This window comes from Malaclemys terrapin, chromosome 9 (assembly GCF_027887155.1).
Source record: "Malaclemys terrapin pileata isolate rMalTer1 chromosome 9, rMalTer1.hap1, whole genome shotgun sequence".
Classification (NCBI taxonomy): Eukaryota; Metazoa; Chordata; order Testudines; family Emydidae; genus Malaclemys; species Malaclemys terrapin.
Genome location: NC_071513.1, coordinates 74,920,581 through 74,942,245, shown reverse-complemented (window position 1 = coordinate 74,942,245; position 21,665 = coordinate 74,920,581). Strand labels below are relative to the sequence as shown.

Genomic DNA, 21,665 nt, shown 5'->3' with positions numbered 1-21,665 from the left:
CCATTGCACAAAAGATATAAAAGCACATTGGCATAGCTACTTATGCCTCTTCTTCCAAAGCCAATTCTTTTCACAAGAGCCCAGACAATATCGTCTGACATCCCAGAGATTATCTCTGCTCTAGAGTAGTTTCCATAGTGGAAGCAGCAAAATACCACAAGAGAGATGATTCTTTGACAGTTCTGACTGTACTGAAATCAGGAAGTACTAGGATTCTTTAAAGTGCATTCTCACAAGAATTTCTGTTCCGATTACCTCAGATATAATCAAATGACCATCTAGGATGAAATCCTGGCTCTTCTGAAGTCAACTGAAACATTCACATTGACTCCACTAAGGACAGGATTTAATGACCCAGTCTTTACAACTTAGCCTTTCCAAACCTCCAAATCTTTTGTGGTTTGCCCAACATTAATTTTCACCTCCTTCTTCTCACATTATTTATCCACACACATTCAGCTTTTCATGTTATATATACATACACACACACTGAGTATAAAATACACACATAATCAGGTCAATGACTTTCCTCTAATTCAGTGGCTGGCACTCTTCTCTTAGAGTTGGCACTGAATAAAAATAAAGCAATGTCCGAGAGCACTGTGCTATTGCAGGCACTCTTTCTTGGATGAGAGGAAACACTGAAGTCCTCCTGACCATTTGTGGTAGTTAAAGATCCTATTTGGCACTAGTCTCAAGACTTGGACAGTTGAAGGGAGGAGTGAATCTGCATAGAAGGAAGCTGTAATTAAACATCATCTATGAATTTATTTATGTAGAACATGCACAATATGTTGGGTCCTGCAGTAAAGAGAAATTGCATGAGGACTGAAATCATGGCATACGGGCAACAAGTAATTTTTTCAGTCCTGCTTCCTGTCAGAAAGCATGTCATTCGTTTTAAAAGAAAATATAGCTTGAGCGTCTTAAGATTTTTTTATTTCCCTGATAAGCTCACGGCCCTTGTATTGGATTCCAGCTCCTAATATTTCAAAGACTGTCTAAATAAATATCTTTCAAACACCCAAAACTTGGCAAGGAATGAAAATTGTTTTTGAACTTGCTTTAAGAATTAATATTAGAGAATAGAGGTTTTTTCCTCTCAGCAAATTGAAGCTGAATACATTGTATTCAGTCTCCTTAGAAATGGAATTGATTGCTGGAGGTTAGTACTAGGAGACAAGTCACAGGAAAACATGTGGGGGTGAAGGGAGATGAGATTGATTCATTGTTTTGCTTTTAAAACATCAGCAACAATCTGTTCCTCTAATACTAACGTAAATGCAAAAGTACAGAAGGTAAATATATTAGTTCATTGTGACTTTAAGGACAATTGGATTGCAGAGATGATATTACTATTTTTCATTGGGCAGAAGGAGAGCAGTTGAGTCACACCATTCAAAATCTCCTTTGTTAGCTATGTGGCACAACAAACTGAAATTGACTTCAGCAAAGTCACACATTTTCTTCGTTTTGGCAGAATGTTTTTTTTTTTTTAAAAGATTATTCTTTATAGCTCTTGTCAAAATTCAGGGCAACTGCACCTGTATTTTCTAATAGTGGCCTAGAAAGGGCCAGGTTCCAGCTGCCAGCTGTTGTCTCTCTTGGGTGGAGACCTGCATCCTTTTTCCCTTCTGACCAGGGTATTTCCTGGCTGTATGGTTCCCTGTCTTCACTGTGTATTTCCCAGCACAGACCAATTGCCCAAAGACACCTGTTTGCTTTCTCTTCAGAGACAGATAACAGGTGTAATTGCTATAGTTATAAGGTACCACACAGGACTTTCTATGCACGCTTACCTTATTCTTAAGGTAAAAAGCACTACAGAGAAAATGTATTAAAAGCAATAAAATAACCTATAGACATGCTAATAAGCTTACCAGTGTTAACCTCAAACCCAGCCCTAACATGGATTCTGGCAGGATCAGTCCTTCAAACCCCACCTTCAGGAATTCCTTGTGGTTACCACTTCATCACAGCTTCAGCTCAGAACAAGCATAGTCATGACATAAAGGGCAATTTGAACATATGATTCAGGGGTCTTTGATCTGGAGTTTCCAGGAGCGGATATTGTAGATATTGAGTCTCTCTCCCCAAGGAGTTGTGATGGGTTCAATCACAGAAACCCCCTTGGGACTGTCACCTGATATGCTGAGACTACCTCTGAGCCAGTTTTCTCTGCCAGTTTGGGCCTCCAGAACCCTGCCTTGTTGAGCCAGACATGCCAATCTGCTCCAACACAGTCCCAGGGTCTGAACCACGTGCCCCAAAGCTGCAGACTTAACTGAAAACAGCATAAGAAGTGTTCCTGTCTCCAGCACCCAGACATCCAGCTCCCAATGGCATCCAAACCGCAAATGAATCCATTTTACTCTGTATAAAGCTTATACAGGATAAACTCATAAATTGTCCGCCCTCTGATAGAGAGATATGCACAGCTGTTTGCTCCCCCAGGTATTAATTACTTACTCTGGATTAATTAATAAGCAAAAGTGATTTTATTAAGTATAAAAAGTAGAGTTTAAGTGGTTCCAAGTAATAACAAACAGAACAAAGTAAGTTACCAAGCAAAATAAAACAATACACGCAAGTCTAAGCCTAATACATTTAAGAAACTGAATACAGGTAAATCTCACCCTCAGAGATGTTCCAATAAGCTTCTTTCACAGACTAGACTCCTTTCTAGTCTGGGCCCAATCCTTTCCCCTGGTACAGTCCTTGTTCTAGCTCAGATGGTAGCTAGGGGATTTTTCATGACTGCAACCCCCTTTGTTCTGTTCCACCCCCTTATATAGCTTTGGCACAAGGGGGGAACTCTTTTGTCTTTCTGGGTCCCCACCCATCCTTCTAAATGGAAAAGCACCAGGTTTAAGATGGATTACAGTACCAGGTGACATGGTCACATGTCCTGTGAGATCCCAAGTCTCCATTCTTCCTGGCCTGACTCACAGGAAGACTTCCAAGTAAACAGAGCCATTTACAACCAATTGTCCTAGTTGATGGGAGCCATCAAGATTCCAAACCACCGTTAATAGTCCACACTTTGCATAATTACAATAGGACCTCAGTTATATTTCATATTTCTAGTTTCAGATACAAGAATGATACATTTATACAAATAGGATGACCACACTCAGTAGATTATAAGCTTTGTAATGGTACCTTACAAGAGACCTTTTGCATGAAGCATATTCCAGTTACATTATATTCACACTCATTAGCATATTTTCATAAATCATATGGAGTGCAATGTCACAGGTGTATCTTCAAAAGGTTGGCTTCCAGAGGAGAATTTGCATCCCCCTCAATCAAGATACTTATGAGGAAATCCACTTTACAGATATTGTTCTAAAAAGACCTTTGAACTCCCTAATACCTTCCAGAGATTGCATTAATCTTGTCTTCCTGCTGAAGAAGTCCCATGCAATCTCACAATAGAACACAGACATTTGCATTTCTAATACAATGTACCCCAAGGGTATTAACTCTAATTCAATAAGGTTTAGGTTAATTCAATAAGCTTCATTCTGGATATTACAGGATATTGTCAGTCTGCCACAGCTCTCAGCTACCAGTCTATGGCCTGCCCGAACCCCAACCATTTCCCTCTGGCTTGCTGCACCAACTGACTGCCCCAGGTGGCTAACTTCCCAAAAGACGTACCCTTCTGGATGGCTAAGAACGTATTATTATAATTAAAAGCCTAGTTTTAATAATGTCATAAATATTTTGTGGTTTTGTTATTACTGTTGTCTGTTAATATATAGTTTGTTTCTCATTTCAAATGTATAAAAGGAGTGTTTTAACCATCCTCTTCTGCTCACAAGGGGCTTCCATTACCATAACTGTCCCCCGTCAGTCAGTGAAACAACACTAAAGTCTGTCACTACTTTGGATAGTTCAAAGATAATGCCAAAATATGCTTATTCCACTACCACAACAAGCCTTTGGCTGGTCAATGGATTTTTCTTTAAATCTATCCAAGGTAGTTATTAGTTACTGTCCATCTAGTCAAACAGGTTCACCCTGAGATTCTGAAGTGAGTTACTAATTCAATGAAACAAAAGAACAACAAAATTATTTTTAAAAGTTAGTTAACAATATGATTAGGATTGTCAGACTGATTCAGTTAAAATATAAAACCAGCCCAAACTTCTATCCCATACAAACCAAACACTTTTAGAAGTTCAGAGCAGGCTTATTTTTTAACCGTTCTATCTCTCAGTTCTTCACTGAGTTGGGTTTGGTACTGGAATTAGAAGAACTGAAAACCCCAGTGAAAGTTTCCCTGGATGACATTCCCATACAGTATGAGAAATCTCAGCACAGAGCCAGAGATTTAGAGCAGTCTCGGAGAGGGTTAAATTAGCCACCCAGTTTTAGATGTATTTCCCTGCCCTCATTATTCTGTTACTCTCTTCTATTACCCCAAAATCTTGGTTCTTTCAGGGTTCATTGATCGGTCAATTTGATACAAAAAGAGAAAAGAAATGTGACTTTTTCATTTGTGTCATATGTACAGACCTAAGGAAAGGCGCTGGTGTTTCAGTTTGCCTAATATATATTAGTCACTTTGTTTATACTACATTAGGTCATTCAACCTAATGCAGGTAGAAATGTAGGGCTCTGACTTGGATCTAAATTCATAAGGTGCAGTTGTGCTTCCAGTATTTACTTGATTACTTTCAGAATTTGGAACAGTACTATTCAAGTGGTCCTAGTTCTTTTTCTTTCTTCTCATTATTGCTAAAGGTAGTCTGGAAAGGAGAAAAAAATGTTATTCTGCCATTCCTCCCCTCCCTCTTCTTTATGAGAGTTAAAGAAAGCCTGACAAGGTGTTTTTCATCAGCACTTTTTTATTACCTTACCAACATCAGGAATAGAAAATCTTGTCTTAATTGGTTTCACTGGAGAGCTCCATGGAGGACTAGAAAGCTGGAGTGAGATCGCTCATCCCTCAGTTTTAGGACATTTGAAGTTTTTCTTCAAAGTGTTTGTCAGGTTTTTTTACTGTTCATTTTTGGAATGAGGAAACTTCATCTTCGCAGTCACTGTACTTTTAGTATTATTTGTCCTGTACCAAAGTGCCTAGGAACCTGAGGTGCCTAGAGTCTGGGACAGGCACTTCTATAAAATAGTTATAAATTGAAATAATTCAGTCAATCAGGAATGAAATAATCAGACTCCCTAGAACTCTGGATTCAAATGCCAGCAGGGTTGACTCAGCCTCTCATTTCAGTACCATACAGTTTACTTTCTGGTCTTTTGGGTGGCACCTTAAAACGCTAGGACCATTCTTTTCAAAACTTGGGTGCCTAAATCGAGGTGCCAAAGTCCATATTCAGGCACCTAAACAGGAGTGACAAGTGAGTTTTTCAGAGATGCCAAGATACTACTCACATCAACTACCGTGGGAGCTGCAGTTGCTCAGGACCTCTGAAAATCAAGCCACATACTGAGGGATTTAAATAAAAAATTAGGTGCCTAACTTCAGACAATCACAGTTGAAAATTTTGCTTTAACATCCTCTCTGCTCTGCAAGAGCATTCAAGGTCCCATGGCTTTTCTAATAGAACTAGGGGTTTACCATGATGTCCGTGGCCAAAGTATCCTCTCCTATTACTAGGGAGCAGTGTGCCATGTGCCAGATGTGCACCTAGCTGCATTCATCCTGCATTTCACAGGTGCTGTGTGAATTGATGGGGCACTGTAAAAATTCAAAATATTATTGGCTGTTCCTCTACCTTCCTATTGCTCCTGTGTCTCTTTTCTTTTCTTTTCCCCCCCTTCCTGCTACTTCCTCACCATGTCTTAGGAATCCTATAAAACTCTGCTCCAGGAAGAGGAAGAGAGTTAGTTGCACTGTGCATAAACATGATAGGGGTTAAATCCTGGCCATATTGAAGTCAAAACACCCATTGACATCCATGCTGCCAAAATTTCATTCCAGGACGTTAAATACCTTATACTGTGAGAGTCTCACTCTCTTGGGTTTGTTTTAAAGTTTGCAGTTCCTAAATAAGCTGGGACTTTAAAATCAGCACCATATAAAAATAAACAAAGGTCTATCTTCTCATATAAATTCTCGTTATTTATAGGACTGTCAAGTGATTAAAAGAATGAAGGGGTATACGAATGTTTAGTATATCTGGCACGTAAATACCTTGCAACTCCAGCTACACAAGTTCCATGCAAATGCCTGTTCTCACTTTCAGGTGACATAAATAAGAAGTAGGCAGCAGTATCTCCCGTAAATGTAAACAAACTTGTTTGTCTTAGCGATTGGCTGAACAAGAAGTAGGTCTGAGTGGACTTGTAGGCTCTAAAGGTTTACATTGTTTTGTTTTTGAGTGCAGTTATGTAACAAAAAAAAAATCTACATTTGTAAATTGCACTTTCACCACAAAGAGATTGCACTACAGTACTTGTATGAAGTGAATTGAAAATACTATTTATTTTATCATTTTTACAGTGCAAATATTTGTAATAAAAAATAATAATATAAAGTGAGCACTGTACACTTTGTATTCTGTGTTGTATAGAAATCAGTAGTTTTGAAAATGTAGAAAAAAAACAAATATTTAATAAATTTCAATTGTTATTCTATTGTTTAACTGTGCGATCAATTGCGATTAATTTTTAAATTGTGATTTTTTTTTTTAGTTAATTGAATGAGTTAACTGCAATTAATCAACAGCCCTCGTTATTTATGCATGATTCTTACCGCTAAGCAGCTTACCGTAGAAATGAAGAGCTTTACACAACTATGTTGTAAGGATTCATTATTCTTTACATTTTGCCCCATAGTATCAAGGTTTGCAGGCTCTGGCTTCAAATTCAAATCTGCTTTCTGTGATTTTGAAGCCTCTAATTGAAAGAGAGAATAAATAAAGTGATTAGAATGTAATAAAGGTATTCCAGAAACCTACAAAAATGGTAGTAGTCTGTATTCACTGTATTTTAGTTTAAAACAGTCAGGCATAAGTAGTTTTCATGAACTATTGATTTATCAGTATCCTTAATTTCATGATAGCTGTGTTCTAATTAAATAACATTCAAATGTCATAAATTTTATATCCCTCATTTAACATTGACTGCAGGGGTTTTTAATGGCTCTCTCGCACCTTCAAATCTCTCATGATACTCAGTACATTCAATATTGTTCCCCTGGTTGATGTTGGATTATTGAAGTGCTTTCTGTCCTACTTTGATGCCATGCAGAAATGTAGCCCCTTGAGATTTAACCCCTAGAGAGCTGGCATTTTTCCAAGTAGCTAGCTACATCAATGCAGCAAGAGAATGCTTACTGGTACCTACAATACTTTGGAGTTAATATAGAATATTTAAGTATTTAATGAAGAACTAATTTTTATTGGCATAAAGAAAATAATATTGGTAGGGAAAAATTTTATGCTCAATCTCTGTTAATATTCATGGCTTACAAAGGCTCGTCAGGAGAAAAAAAAAGTGCACAGAATGCACTTCCATGGCAGAAACAGTTTAAACACACAGGAGAGTGTTATCTATTGCTAGACTGCTTATTCATTTTAAACAAGTAACTTTAAATAATCACTTTTAAAGCTGTCTTTCCTGGGAAGTCTCATTGGCCTGGAGGATGTCCAGACAGAGCATGGTTTACCAGTTACCGAACTAAAGCTTAAATCAGATGTGCAGGCTGCTGATGCATTGCTGCTATTATAATTTACTATTCAATAAAATCGTTGGCGTCCTGGGTTAAATTCTGCTGTAAGATACACTGGAGTTATTTCAAATTTTACATGGGTGTTTTATTGGGGTTGTTACCTTTATATCTGTAAAATCTCTTTAACAGGTCTATACATTTTGCGGAAGGGTAAGTGTGGGAGATTGTAAACTAGATGTTTTGGTTTAATGAAGAGAAAATGTGTTGTTTCTACCAGGTATCTTCATTACATTGAAATGAGCCCAAGTATAATTATGTGGTAACCTCAAGGAAACTGATGATGGTTTATGAGCACTTTCTTAAGGACTAATTTGGTTTATACTGTGGGGAAGAAAAAATGTATGCGCACTTCTTTGAGGATGACTTCATTTGAACCAACTAATTCCTGCAAACAGAATAATGCCTTGGACTCTGATCCTGAATGCACTTACACATGCATAATTTTACTCACCCGAGTCATCCCATTGATATCAAAGGGGCTACTCAGGCAAGCAAAGTTAGGCATGTGCATGCTCATAGGATCAGGACCTTAGTGCTCAATGAGCAGGGAAATTTTGAAAAGGGTCACTCTTGGAAACAGCCTAGATGTGGGCACATGATTATGGGTGCTCAAATAAAAAGGGGTATTTTCAAAGCTAACTGTGGGTGGTGCTGTGGTTCTTAAAATTTGCTGAAAGTCCCTCAGTGTGCAAGGAGATTACAAACTTATGCAGAAGATGAGCACTAAGGTTGCCACCATTCTAATTGCTCTTAACTGGACTCCCAAAGCCCCACACTCTTCACCTCTTTCCCCAAGGCCCCACACTCTTTGCCTCTTCCTCCGAGGCCCTGCCCTCTATTGCTCGCTCCTCTCCCCTTTTTCTCCCATTGCTCACTGGATCGTCTCCACCTCCCTCCCTCCCACCAGCTGGGCACCCTCTGCTCCAGGGCTGGGACAGGAGCTGCTGCACCCTGACAAGCAGCCTGCCTGCAGGTAGGAGGTGGCCCTGGCTGAGCAGGGGCTGACACAGGTTAATGACCTGTCTCCTACCCTCCCTGTCCCCCATGGAAACGAACCTTTTGGTGTCCGGTCAGTACATCTGACCAGACACTGCCACGTCCCCTTTTTGACTAGACTTTCCAGCTGAAAACTGAGTATCTGGCAACCCTAATGAGTACTCAGGTAATGAAATGTTCAAAATCTTTCTGCTTTTGTATGGTTTGGTTTCTGCCTTCTTCTGGTCCCCATTTCAAGATGTCATCAACACACCTCGCCTCTAAGATAGCTGCACACACAGTAGTATCCTTTCATCTGAGATCTAGGCCAGTTCCACACAGAACAAGTACTCCTCCAGTTTCAGATGTGAAGAAAAGCTCCTTAACTAGAATAGGGATGAAGATGGGGAATGGGGGAGCATGGATTCCACACGCTCTGTATAACTCCTATGGAGAGTGCTCTTTGAGATCTGTACTCAGTTGTGGCAGGAGAGGAATGTGAAGCAGATAAGGCACCTGTGACGTTGTGCAGTCTATATGGTTTTATAAAAATATAAGTGAATATAATGTAACTGGGATATGCTTCATGCAAAAGGTCTCTTGTAAGGTATCATTACAAAGCTCATAATCTACTGAGTGTGATCATCCTATTTGTAGAAATGTACCACTCTTGTATCTAAAACTAGAAATATAAAACATAACTCTGAGGGCCTATTGTAATTATGTAAAGTGTGGGCCATTAAGGATGGTTTGGAATCTTGATGACTCCCATTGTCTGCAGATGGCTGTATTTACCTGTGAGTCTTTCTGTATATGTGTGTGCTGGCAAGTGAGTAATGAAGTCTTGCAGTGACATGTGATCATGTCACCTGAACTGGAATCCATCTTTAACCTGGTGCTTTTCCAGTGAGGGGGGGTGGAAACCCAGAGGGACAAAGGGTTCCCGCCTTATACAAAAGATATGTAAAGGGGTGGAAGAGAACAAGGGGAGAGAGGAGCCATCATGAAGAATCCCCTAGCTATCACCTGAGCTGCAACAAGAGCTGTACCAGGGGAAAGAATTGTGCCCAGGCCTGGAAGGTGTCCAGTCTGAGAAAAAACTTACCGAAGCATCTCTGAGGGTGAGATTATCTGTATTCAGTTTGATTAGGCATAGATTTGCGCATTTTATTTTATTTTGCTTGGTGACTTACTTTGTTCTGTCTGTTACTACTTGGAACCACTTAAATCCTACTGTCTGTATTTAATAAAATCACTTTTTATTTAGTAATTTACTCAGAGTATGTATTAATACCTGGGGGAGCAAACAACTGTGCATATCTCTCTATCAGTGTTATAGAGGGCGAACAATTTATGAGTTTACTCTGCATAAGCTTTATGCAGGGTAAAACGGATTTATCTGGGTTTAGACCCCATTGGGAGTCAGACATCTGAGTGCTAAAGACAAGCACACTACTGTGAGCTGTTTTCAGGTAAACTTGCAGCTTTGGGACAAGTGATTCAGACCCTGGGTCTGTGTCTGGAGCCAGATGGGAGTGTCTGGCTTAACAAGACAGGGTGCTGGAGTCCTGAGCTGGCAGGGAAAACAGAAGCAGGGGTAGTCTTTGCACATCGGGTGGCAGCTCCCAGGGGGGTTTCTGTGATCCAACCCGTCACAGTGCCATTTGTACATACAGTTATAATGGGTGGGAAAGTGTGACTGCACAAATGCTGGATGGGATAAAGTTAGTATGTACCATGCTCTCTCTGGGCACCCTCCAGGCCAATGAGACTTCCCAGGAAAGACGGCTTTAAAAGTGATTGTTTAAAGTTACTTGTTTAAAAAAAAATCAGCAGCCTAGTGAAAGACAGCACTCTCCTATGTGTTTAAACTGTTTCCACCATGAAAACGCATCCTACCATTGTAAGCTGTCAGACTTGACAGATCATTGGCCTGATTTTTATCATTGTTTATTACTGAATAGTATATAGGACCATAGTGCTTTACAGGGATGCAGGAAGAGGCTGAGGGAAGGCCAGGGTGAAGACAATGTGAGTACGTTGTGACATGGGATGCTAACAGACACAGTAAAGGGCCACATGGATTCTTTAAAACTGCCCATTAGAAGCTATGGGATTAAGTACCTTGAATCAGGAGAAACATAGTGGATGTTGTCAGGAAAGGAAGTGAAGTCATCGCAGAAAGCCTGAAAGATGTCATGGAACGGAGTGGAAAATGAATACTGAACTGTCTCCAGACTAGCAGCCCTGGACTGAACAAATAGGGCTTGGAAATAAGAGGTGAGAGGTCAGAGAGATTTAGGCTGGTAAGAACCTTGAGGGCAACAGTGAGGAGCTTGAATTTAAACGGGAAGGCAATTGGGAAGGAATTTTAGGAGGTGTTGAACTGATCTGGTTTTAGCAAAGCCTATTTACCTTCATAAAAATATAGGACAATGGAGTGGCTGATGGGAATTTGGTTACCACATAAAGGTTAATGTAACTTCAGAAATCATGTTTGTCCAATACAGCAATAATTGATAATTTGTCTTTAAACTCTGGGTGGTTTTTAGCAAACAGGGAGTGAAAGTATCATTGCATTGAAACACAAGGCTGCCCTCCTCTCACCCCAACAGCTAAGCTAAATTTCAGAATATGAATCCTGTGATGAAGTTCATAAATAAAATATGAGGGAAAATGAAGTACAGAACAGAGAAATGAAAGAATAAAGGTCAATAAAAGTGATGGGTCTGAGCCATAGAGTTTTGCTTTGGATCCAAACTGTTCCAGTGCCTGGGGTTGTTTGGACTCACAGTTTGGATTTGGCCCCATCTCCAGTTTTTTGCTATTGAAATTCATTCTGACCAAAACACAGAGGGTTCTCATTGTCATATTACAAGATGTGCTTTCTATTATATGGGTGTGACAATATTTGCTTGAATGATGCAGCACTGAAAACGGAACACAGTATGTGTGCTCAATATAATTAATGGCACCGCCACTGCATGCAAAACTATCTTGCATCATGGCACTGCATTTATATGGGTCTTTACCTCCAATATTTGTTTTAAATTGTTTTGCCTTTGCTAGTCCTCACTGACTGGGTAGTTGATATTTATTTTTAGCCCCCCAAACATATTACAAAAAATACATAAATCCCAATGAGGCTGTAAAGAGTAATGTCTCCATAGTAACAATCCTAGTAGAGTGGATTTATATATGTTTGTATGCAGAATTTACAAACTTAGGCCCTGATTCTGCATTGGATTTGCTAGCACTGACTCCCAAGCCCACACTGAGTCCCACTGGCCTCAATAGGTTTCTGCACTGAAGAAGACAGGCATGTAAAGTTCTCTGCTTCTGTACTCTGTTGTTGCTTTGGGGACACTGTCTATAGTTTCTCCAGGAATGGAAGCAGACTGAAGATTTATGTTTTATATTTTCCCTTTAAAGCTAATTGTCTCCTGATGCTATCAGGACCATCCCCTCAAGACAAATAGATTTATTGGTCTGTTTCACAGAAGAAACCCTGTTATAACAATTAAATTATTTGCCATTCTTGTGTAACAGGTTTAAATGATTCCTTAAATAGATTGGTTTGAAATGAGAATTTGACCGCTGTGTCCAAATGGTCCAATTTACAAGACTCTTGAGGTTTTATCATAGATAACTTTTCTTTTTTTTTAGTTCATCATCTTAAAAATCACACTTCTGTCTGAAATTTTATTGCCACAAGTACTGCCTATGATTGCTATAACTGAACGAGATTAGGGGGAAAGTTGTGTGTGTGTGTGTGTGTGTGTGTGTGTGTGTGTGTGTGTGTGTGCATGCACACATTTGACTGCACTTTATGCATAGTCAGTTTCACAGTATTCATTTGAATAGTCAAGGGCCCAATTCAGTTCCCATTGAAGCCAGTGTAAAATGAAGTGTTGCTTCCGTTGCCTTCAGTGGAGTTGGACTGAGACTTTAGTTAGCCAGTTTTCCCTTGTTTGCATGGGACTTTAGTATGGCAATGAAGGGGAGGAAAACATGTAAAAATACAAGAAAAGGTCATTGTAAAACTACAACCATTGCCACGGAAACTCAGCAAATAGTGTAATAACAAACTATTTTTATAGTTTAATGAAACTCTTCAGAAAGACTGGATTTCAAGTTGTAAGTGTCCCTGTAATCTAATGTGCCTGTTTTCCAAGTTAATCTAGACTCTGTAACAAACACCAGCCAGTTACAGACACGAGTCATAATAATGGTTTTTGTTTCTCTTTGTTTCAGTTGTTCGAGTTCATGAATTTCTTGGCCGAGAATGTCATCTTCTGTTACATGGGGCTTGCACTATTCACATTCCAAAATCATATATTTAATGCTCTCTTTATATTTGGGGCATTTGTATCCTTTGCTTTTAGTATCTTCAAAAATGACTGTTTTGGGTGAAAAAAAATTAAAATAAAGTAAACAAAAGTATTTTTTAAATGGTAAAAATAAATGCTTTGTAGGGTTCAAATTGAAGAGGAAGGCAGGCAATTGGCTTTGTTTTAATATGTACATTCTCTTAACAGACCTAAGGAGATGATTTGTTGGCATGCACTGTAACATTTTGCAGACCTGTTACAATGTGCAAAGATTAAGGCAAATCTCTCATTTCTTATATTCTTTTTACATACATGGAACTACCATTGATGCTGATGTCATATAGGCTATGGCATGGAGGTTTTGCCCTTAGTTCTTTCATGTTTCCTCAGTGCCAGGTACCAGTCTGGAACGCCACACAATGACTCCTTTCCGCCTCTCCCCTCCCTCTGAACAAAAGCCCTTTGCTTGTCACTTTTTGATGAATTGCAATAACTTCACAAGCAGGGACTTTACTTATTGCTTGGTTGCATTCCCTTTTATATGTAACTTCCAAACTGATATTAAAAGCCAAATTATGGCTCCCCAACACAGGTTATTTTAGAGGGCAGAAAGGCCTCAAGGAGCCTGGTACCCCCATAACTACACAGAGGCAAGTATAATATGACTGCCCCTAACCTAAGCAATAGAGGACTGCTACAGCTGACAGCAGCAAAGAGACTATGACCAATGATGCCCTCTTGTTGTGGGCCAACAAGCTGGTGCAAGGCTATGCTAGATTGACATACAGGGGCTATGTGATCTACAAGTGTAGTAACTGCTGTTGATGTGTGTGCTCTCCCAAGCCCCCAGTGGCACTGTGCCTGCTCCTGGACTCTGCAGGCATAATGCTTCCAGACACTCAGGGCAGGTCTTCACTACGGGGGGGTGAGGTCGATTTAAGATACACAAATTCAGCTACGCGAATAGCGTAGCTGAATTCGACGTATCTGAGCCGACTTACCCCGCTGTGAGGACGGCGGCAAAATCGACCTCCGCGGCTCCCCGTCGATGGCACTTACTCCTACCTCCGCTGGTGGAGTAAGCACGTCGATTCAGGGATCGATTGTCGCGTCCCGACAAGACGCGATAATTCGATCCCCGAGAGATCGATTTCTACCCGCCGATTCAGGCGGATAGTGTAGACCTAGCCTCAGGTGCACCACCTCCTCTTTCATCCACAGCAAGTCTCAGGCTCTTACAGACATAATTGAGCCCTAGGATTCACAAGGTGAGGGTAGGAAGGAACCTCCTTATAGCAAGGTTTCCATATAGAATTAGTTATGATTTTTTTGTCCTGATTTTTCTAAAATATCTATTCAAAAAACACAGAGGGATAATATAAAAATCCCTTTCTAAAGTCTACAAAAGAAAAAAAAAGGAAAGAGGTAAAGGTAAAGATATAGCCCACATGAATTCTGAGGAAATAAGAGCGTAATTATGTCCAAAAGTACATCTATCCTTCCTAAATTGCCGTTGAAGGAGATAATGCCATTTCCGTTGGAATAATTTATGGTGTGCATTTTACTGAAGGGCTGAAGATGTAGTCATATGTGATGAGTCAATGCACCGTGAGTGAAGTGATGTATAGGATAAGGAGCTCAAAACTAAGATGTTTGGAGAGAGCTAAACTCTGCCCCTCCATGGGTCCATAATGAAAATGTGGCTGGATATCTCAAATCTGAAATTATGCTCAGACATTTAATATTGTGTTTATTCTAACTTCATATTCAAGATATTCACCTGGAGAAAGTTTGTTAGTTCAGTTTTCCTGTTTCTCCCCCGCCATTTTCCTCAGCATCTCACATTTAACATTATAGGTGGCAGTTTTCATAGCAAGAGCATGTAACATATATCCACTTTCTTTCATTCTGAATTTGGGCCGAAAACAAAAGATTCCCAGGAACTTTCAACACATGATGATGTTTTCAGGTAAGTGTCACTGTACTTTTGTCTCTACATTTTCTAACACCTGACATAGAATAAAGACAGAGAAAGTTATTTTCTGGCAAGGAGACAAAAGGTCTAGATATGCACGTGCAGGCTGATCCAAAGCCCATTGAAGTCAATGGACAGACTTTGGATAGTTCCAAGATCATTTAGGTGCTTGTGTGTAAATGTGTATTAATGACTTTAGTTATCTATAAATCAGAATAAAGTTAGAAACCCATTGTTTGGTTACCCATCTCAAAACTCATTGTCCATCCCCATCTCGCAACATCCTTTCCTATTTTGGGAATATTTTATTCCAGTATTAGGCACCAAAACTACTCCTGGTAGCATGCTTATGTTACACACAAGGAAATTAATTTCTCATACTGTAGCTTTCTGAGAGTGGTTGGTATTCTTCATAGATACCCACTCACCAATCATGTGGCCTCCCACAACTCTCCCTAACTTAAAGATCATTTTTACTCTGAAAAGTGACTATGTGAAAATAACAGCTTTTTATTCAATAGGCCTGCTCCTTCTATGGATTCAGTCTGATATCTGATTGCTTTACTTACTAAGTTTGTATTGATTTTAACTCCTGTTAGTACTGCAGAACCAAAGCAGCTCTGGAGAGGGTGCTGAATTCTATTCTGATTTGTGCATCATCCACAGATTTGTTAAATCTCAACTGCAATCTCTTTATTCCCAGACATACATGAGGCAGAAATATTGCAGCTTGACTCTTGGATTCCAGGGAAGGTTTGTAGGATTGGCAGTTAGGAAAAAAAAAAAAACATTTTCCACTTTTAAATAAGCTCATTTGACCATTGAGAGAGATGAATATGGAACCCACAAAGCCATTTTTGCAAAGTTGCTTTCCAGAGTGGAACCATACCCCAGGCAAATTTCTGAAGCATTCTTCCAAAGCAGGGAGGAAGTCAGAGCCACTGTCTTCCTTTTTCTCATATAAGTTTTATTGCATGAATTTTTCTTGGTCAGCCCTGGATATGAAGTGTTCTGTTTATCCACAAAACAGATAGAGCAGAAGTAGCTACAATGCACACTTCACCATACTTCTCCATCAATCGGTCTCATTTCTGACTTGAAAGAACCGCGCCTTTAGGGGAGCAATGTTAGTTCATTTCCATGTCCATTCATCCTCTTCACTAAAATTACCAATGAAATTGCCAATTAATGCCAGGTGGATGTGGGGGGGAGGGGTAGTTGTGATGTAGACACTTAGGATCTGGATTTCAGACCACCTGTTCATTTCAAATAGCTGTCTATGTGGCAATTATATAGTGACGGTTTCTGTTAGCTAGCATTCTGAGCTGGATTCATTTCAGCACTATAGAGATGAAAGTCTCCATCTCTGGTTAATTACCAGTCTCCTGACCCATGTATTCTCTTGGCTCTTGTAAATTTCTACTTCTGGCTTTTGGATCCCATTTTCCCCTTGATTTTTCTTTGAAAGCAGAGTAGGGATTGAAGGATTTTAGAATACTAACTTTTTCTTCATCTTTCACTTTTCTTATTTTGTCCAATCCAGTCTCACATTCCACAGAACCAGAAGTGGAAAGGTCATCTGCAGCCAACAATTAAGAGTGAGAACTCTCACTTGTGCATTCGGTTTCACATTTCAACTAATATCTGTCAGCAGAGAACTGAAAATGCCAATAGTTAAAGCTCCCAATATATGCAGTACTTTATTTCAAAAACAATCAGAATGTGAATTCTTTACACTAAAATGTTTTATTTCAGTAAGATAAAAATGTTTTCATAAAAGCAAATGACATTCTGCAAGTAGGGCAGTAACACTGATTAATTGCACCTCTTACATGCTTCTCACACTGCCTTAAGCTTCATGCATCATAACACTCTCAAGGCGTTCGGGTTTCCAATATAATTGTACCTCTGATATGTGTTAACAACTATAGCCCACAGTCACCTAGCGTCTTCACATACAGAATAAACAATATATACTGAGTACAGCTGTATACAGAGAAAATGATGATTTCAAGAAAGGCAAGCACATTTCTAAGTCGAGTAAACCAGGGTAGAGTTTGGCCTCAGAAGGTGCAGATGCATTTTCTAGTTAAAAGGTCTTCAGACCTTCTCCAGTGATTGCAATCAATGGTGTATAGAACTAAACTTAATTTTTGGCAGTGTCATCTCTTCTTAAGTAAACTCAAGGAGCTCATGAGAGGAACGGTAATGAATTCTGCAAAGCCTCGTAAACCAAAGAGTAGATACTGGAGACCTTTTTTATTTTATTTTATTTTTATTTTTAACACTTACCACCAAGTTCATCCAGAGTTTATCATGGCTTATAATGGAATATAGAAACCCCACACTGGGCTGCAAGAGATTAAATAACAATACTGGGTCCAGCTAGCCCTGCCCTCTGGTCCTGCAGAGCATGTTCCAACTGGGCAGAGTTGAAAAGGGAGCAACCCAGCTGAGAAGGGAGAGGCTGAGAAGGAGGACAGACCTACCCTGAAGGTTCCTGACAGATGGGCAGGAGAAGCCTTTCTGAGGAAATAGGACTATATGCTGAGCCCGGTTGGGGTTGACAGTTTTATTTTTCTTTTACCTTGTCTGGGACCAGAAACTGAGGAAGGAAAACAGTGGTAGGAAGTGACCCACTTGTAACCCGCCTGTCTTTTTTTCCCAAGATCTCTATTCATCTCTAGCTGTGCTTTCCTGTTTTTCCCAATCTGTGATTTAGCCAGTGGGAGACTCTCTGCAAAGAGTTCCTTGAAGAGTTCCTTCCACTGAGCTTTATCACAGGGAGGGGATGATACACCCCATTGAATGTTTGAGCTGTGAGAAGTAAAACCACTTAGAAGGGAGCTGAGAAAGATCCTTCTTTCAATAAACTGTGTGTGTGTTTCTAAAATAGTTTAATTCTGACTATCTGTTAAGTATTAAGCCTCTTCTTACAAAAAGAGAGGTTACTTAGCAAACGTTTTGCCAACATAAATGCTAGTGTAGACTTGGCCTTAATCATTTGAATTGCTGAAGTGTTTTCTAAATGGAAGTTGCTTGAAGAGAAGATTTGTGTATAGAGCGCAGACAATACACACAGCTGTGAAAGCTTTCACCAAGGTACAGAACAAATAACTCACTGCAACTCTGACTGGCTCCTAACTGATAGACAAAGAAGCTTTCATTCCTCAGGCAGAGCATCCATACGTGCTAATTAGACTTCTCGAGAAGCAAACCAAAGTAGCTAAAATAGTAGGAATAAAATATAAAAGCTGTTGTCCTTAACTAAACAAGAATTGCTCAAGAATTGCAGCTATTACAGGAGAGGACTTTTAGTCCCATCACTGACTTCTCCCTAGGATAGGGGTGGGCAAACTTTTTGGCCTGAGGGCCACATCTGGGTGGGGAAATTGCATGCAGGGCCATGAATGTAGGGCTGGGGCAGGGGGTTGGGTGCAGGAGGGGTGTGAGGTGTGGCAGAGGGCTCAGGGCAAGGGGTTGGAGTGCAGGAGGGGTTCAGAGTGTGGGCTTCAGCACAGCACCGCTTACCTGGAGCGGCTCCAGGGTGGCAGCCATGCGCACCGGGGCCACTCCCAGAAGAGGCCCTTGGGGGGGGGGGGTGGCAGAGGTCTCCACACGCTGCCATCGCCTGTGGATACCTCCCCCGAAGCTCCCATTGGTCGTGGTTCCCCGTTCCCAGCCAAGGGGAGATGTGGGGGGCAGTGCCATAGGGACATGGTGGGCCGCAGGGACATGGTGCCGGCCGCTTCCGGGAGCAGTGCAGAGCCCGCGACACCACAGGGGTGGCAATCCCACGGGCTGGATCCAAAGCCCTGAAGGGCTGGATCCGGCCCACGGGCCATAGTTTGCCCACCCCTGCCCTAGGAGTTAGTACACAAGCTGTTTGTGGACTTAAACATGTTATGAGCAAGGTTCCACCAGAGTTTCTAAAGTAGTACTGAACACACTCTGCTCCTGCCTACTCATGGAGTTAAACCATCATCCATTGCTGAGATTATCATTGTTATCAAAGGTTGACCCTGGGATTGTCAAAGGGCTCAGTATTGGCCTAATTGCTCACTGGTGTCAATGAGGGATTTACCTTTGACTTCAGTAGGAGCAAAGTGAGGCCAACCGTGAGTGCTTTCAAAAGTCTCACCCTAAATTTTCTCAGGTAGACAAAGTTCGGATTTTCTTCCTACTTCTCTGACCTCTCGTTCCTCCTTCTGTGACCACATAAACTGTGTTGGCTGACATGGCCAGGAGCCACATGCTAATCAGTCATAATTATTACAATTTGATTACAGACTCAATAAAATTTAACAGCAAAAAACATTGCAATATTTAAGGTTGCTATACTCACAGCTCATGAAATCTCTGAACTAAATGTGTACAGGTCAGATATGCCACTTTATAAAAACATCTTTAACTCTATTCCTGTATCCCTATCTAGCCTTAAATCCCTCTTAAGCCACTCCCCTGAGATCGTAACCAATGTGGGCTACACATTCCCACAAAGTACCATGCATGTGCTGCATACAGCTCATAGACCCAATCATAGACTATCCTCCTGCTCACCCACCCATTCATTATGCTAAGCATCTTACCCTTCATATCCAGACTAGCTATTTGACCCTCCTCTATCCCATCTATGCTCCTTGATCAGAGGACCTGTCACAAGGTTCTCCACTCACCGCTGGGGGCAGGCACTTCTTTGTGGCTCACCTGAGGATTAGCTCTCGACCAGCCTCCTCTTACTGTTGTTTGCCCTTTGCATACTTCTTTCTCTCTCTGGACTTGGCTGCTCCTTCTTCATGGTGTAGCCCTCCATCCAGGTCATTATAGTTTTCCCTTTCTGGAGTATCAAAGTTTCTCCATACAAACTATCTCAGGCAGTCTTCTAGTTCACTGCTAAGACTGCCACTTTCCCAGTGGCGGTAGGAACACAGGCCTGCCCACTACTCCAGATTCCAGTTCAGGGACCCTTGAATGCATGGCCAAGTCTGCACTGTCCCAAGCCTTGTTGTTATTTCCCTGAGCTGTTTCCTACTCCACCATCTCTTTGGGTATGCCCATCCCTCAGGGCCAGGCTCACAGAGCATCAACTTTCCCTCTGGGTTTTCTCTTTTTCCCTCTCTAAGCCCAGTGAGTGACTGCAGCCTCCTTCGGCCCTCGCTGCATGGCTTTATGTGAGCTGGGCCTGCTTCTGCTCAGCTGGACTCCATCCTTAATCAGGGATTGCTTATCAAGACTAATTGTCCTCCAGGTGTGGTCTAACTGATTAATTAATCCCTTCTGAGCCTCATTGACCTTTTCAGTGCTAGTGTGGGGTGAACACCACATCACACAACCATAACATATCACATCTTGTTTTCCATACACAGACCAGAAACAACAACTTTCCCCTATCCACTAGTCTACCCCATTTCCCCATAGTACATGTACTGAAAATCCCACTGTACTGCACCTTCTTTGTTCACTTTTCTACTGTAAGTCAGAGACCCCACTTTCCACATATATACCATAGATTCATCTTTCTCACATGCTCTCTCTTTCTCTTTCTCGTGTGCACACATTCACGTGCACGCACACACACACAAACACTCCTTGTTCTGCAAAGCTTTGGAGCATCTCAGGTTTCCCATTTCTCCTTCTCCTGCATAGACTTCCTAAATTACCAATTGGGCCCACCAGGGGCATGTGCAGAAATTTAACGTTGACCCCTTTTGGGGGGACACGTTCTGTGCCTCCCTGCCCCAGGTCTGGCAGGAGCTAGCTCTTTCCTTCCTCCTTCTTCCCACCCCCCGCGCCAGAAGGAGCTCACTCTTCCCTCCCTTCCTCCATCTCCCTCCTAGACTAAGGGAACCAGATCTGCATAAAATATTCCATATCCTGTGGCACTAGGGCTATGAAGAGCAGCACTAACACCTCTCTCATTTTACATGAGGTCTTTTGTGTTAGTGTTCAATTGGTGACACTCTTCCCAGTGAGTCAATAATAAACCAACACCCAAATATGGTATATAGGGTAGATAAAAAGTAAAAACAAGAACCAGAGTTGTTAAATCTGGTGTCACTGACAAATTTCAGTTGAGATTATTCCATTTTGCTTGTACATGTGATGCTTCTGCTTTTGATTTGATACAGAATCCTTCATTTGCTGTACACAATGTTGCACACTGGTGTTGTGCGCTGTTAAACGGCTGCCATGTTCTACTCCAAAGATAATTACATTTCTGCAGTGAGTGAAATGTTCCCCATATAAACCTTACCTACCTTGCAAGGTGATTGATGTGAGGCTTAATTTGTTAATATTTGCAATGTGCTTTGTGCCCTTCATAGGAATTGTATTCATTTAAATGTTCTCTTTGCATTTTCCCCATTGATTTTTGTATTTTTCTTGAAAAACTAATAAAGATTAAAGATAAAAGGAAAGCATTAGGGGAGTTCACAGTATTTCTATTATGTAGCCACGAATAGTGCTTTTTTTTTTTTTTTTTTTTTTTGTCTTTTGTAATATATCATACTATGAGGTCCTTTTTGTTTGCTTATTATACCCTAGGGGGCTTTTTTTAAATTCAAAGTTAGCTGTTTCCCCCCATTTGTATCTTTTGCTATTTATTCAGTCACTATAGGTGGATAAATTTTACATTTATTGTAACATTTCAAGTTCCATGCTATATATAATTTTAAAACTGCAT

At 40.7% G+C, this 21,665-nt stretch overlaps 1 protein-coding gene across 1 annotated transcript in view; it reads left to right on the top strand.

The window, feature by feature from the left end:
* Positions 1 to 21,665, top strand: part of SLC9A9 (solute carrier family 9 member A9) — a 328,270-nt gene that overhangs the window by 184,400 nt on the left and 122,205 nt on the right. Inside the window, exons 10-11 of the mRNA XM_054040764.1 lie at positions 12,932 to 13,045; positions 14,866 to 14,977. Coding sequence (XP_053896739.1) covers positions 12,932 to 13,045; positions 14,866 to 14,977 — 226 coding nt within the window. The remainder of the gene's footprint in view (positions 1 to 12,931; positions 13,046 to 14,865; positions 14,978 to 21,665) is intronic.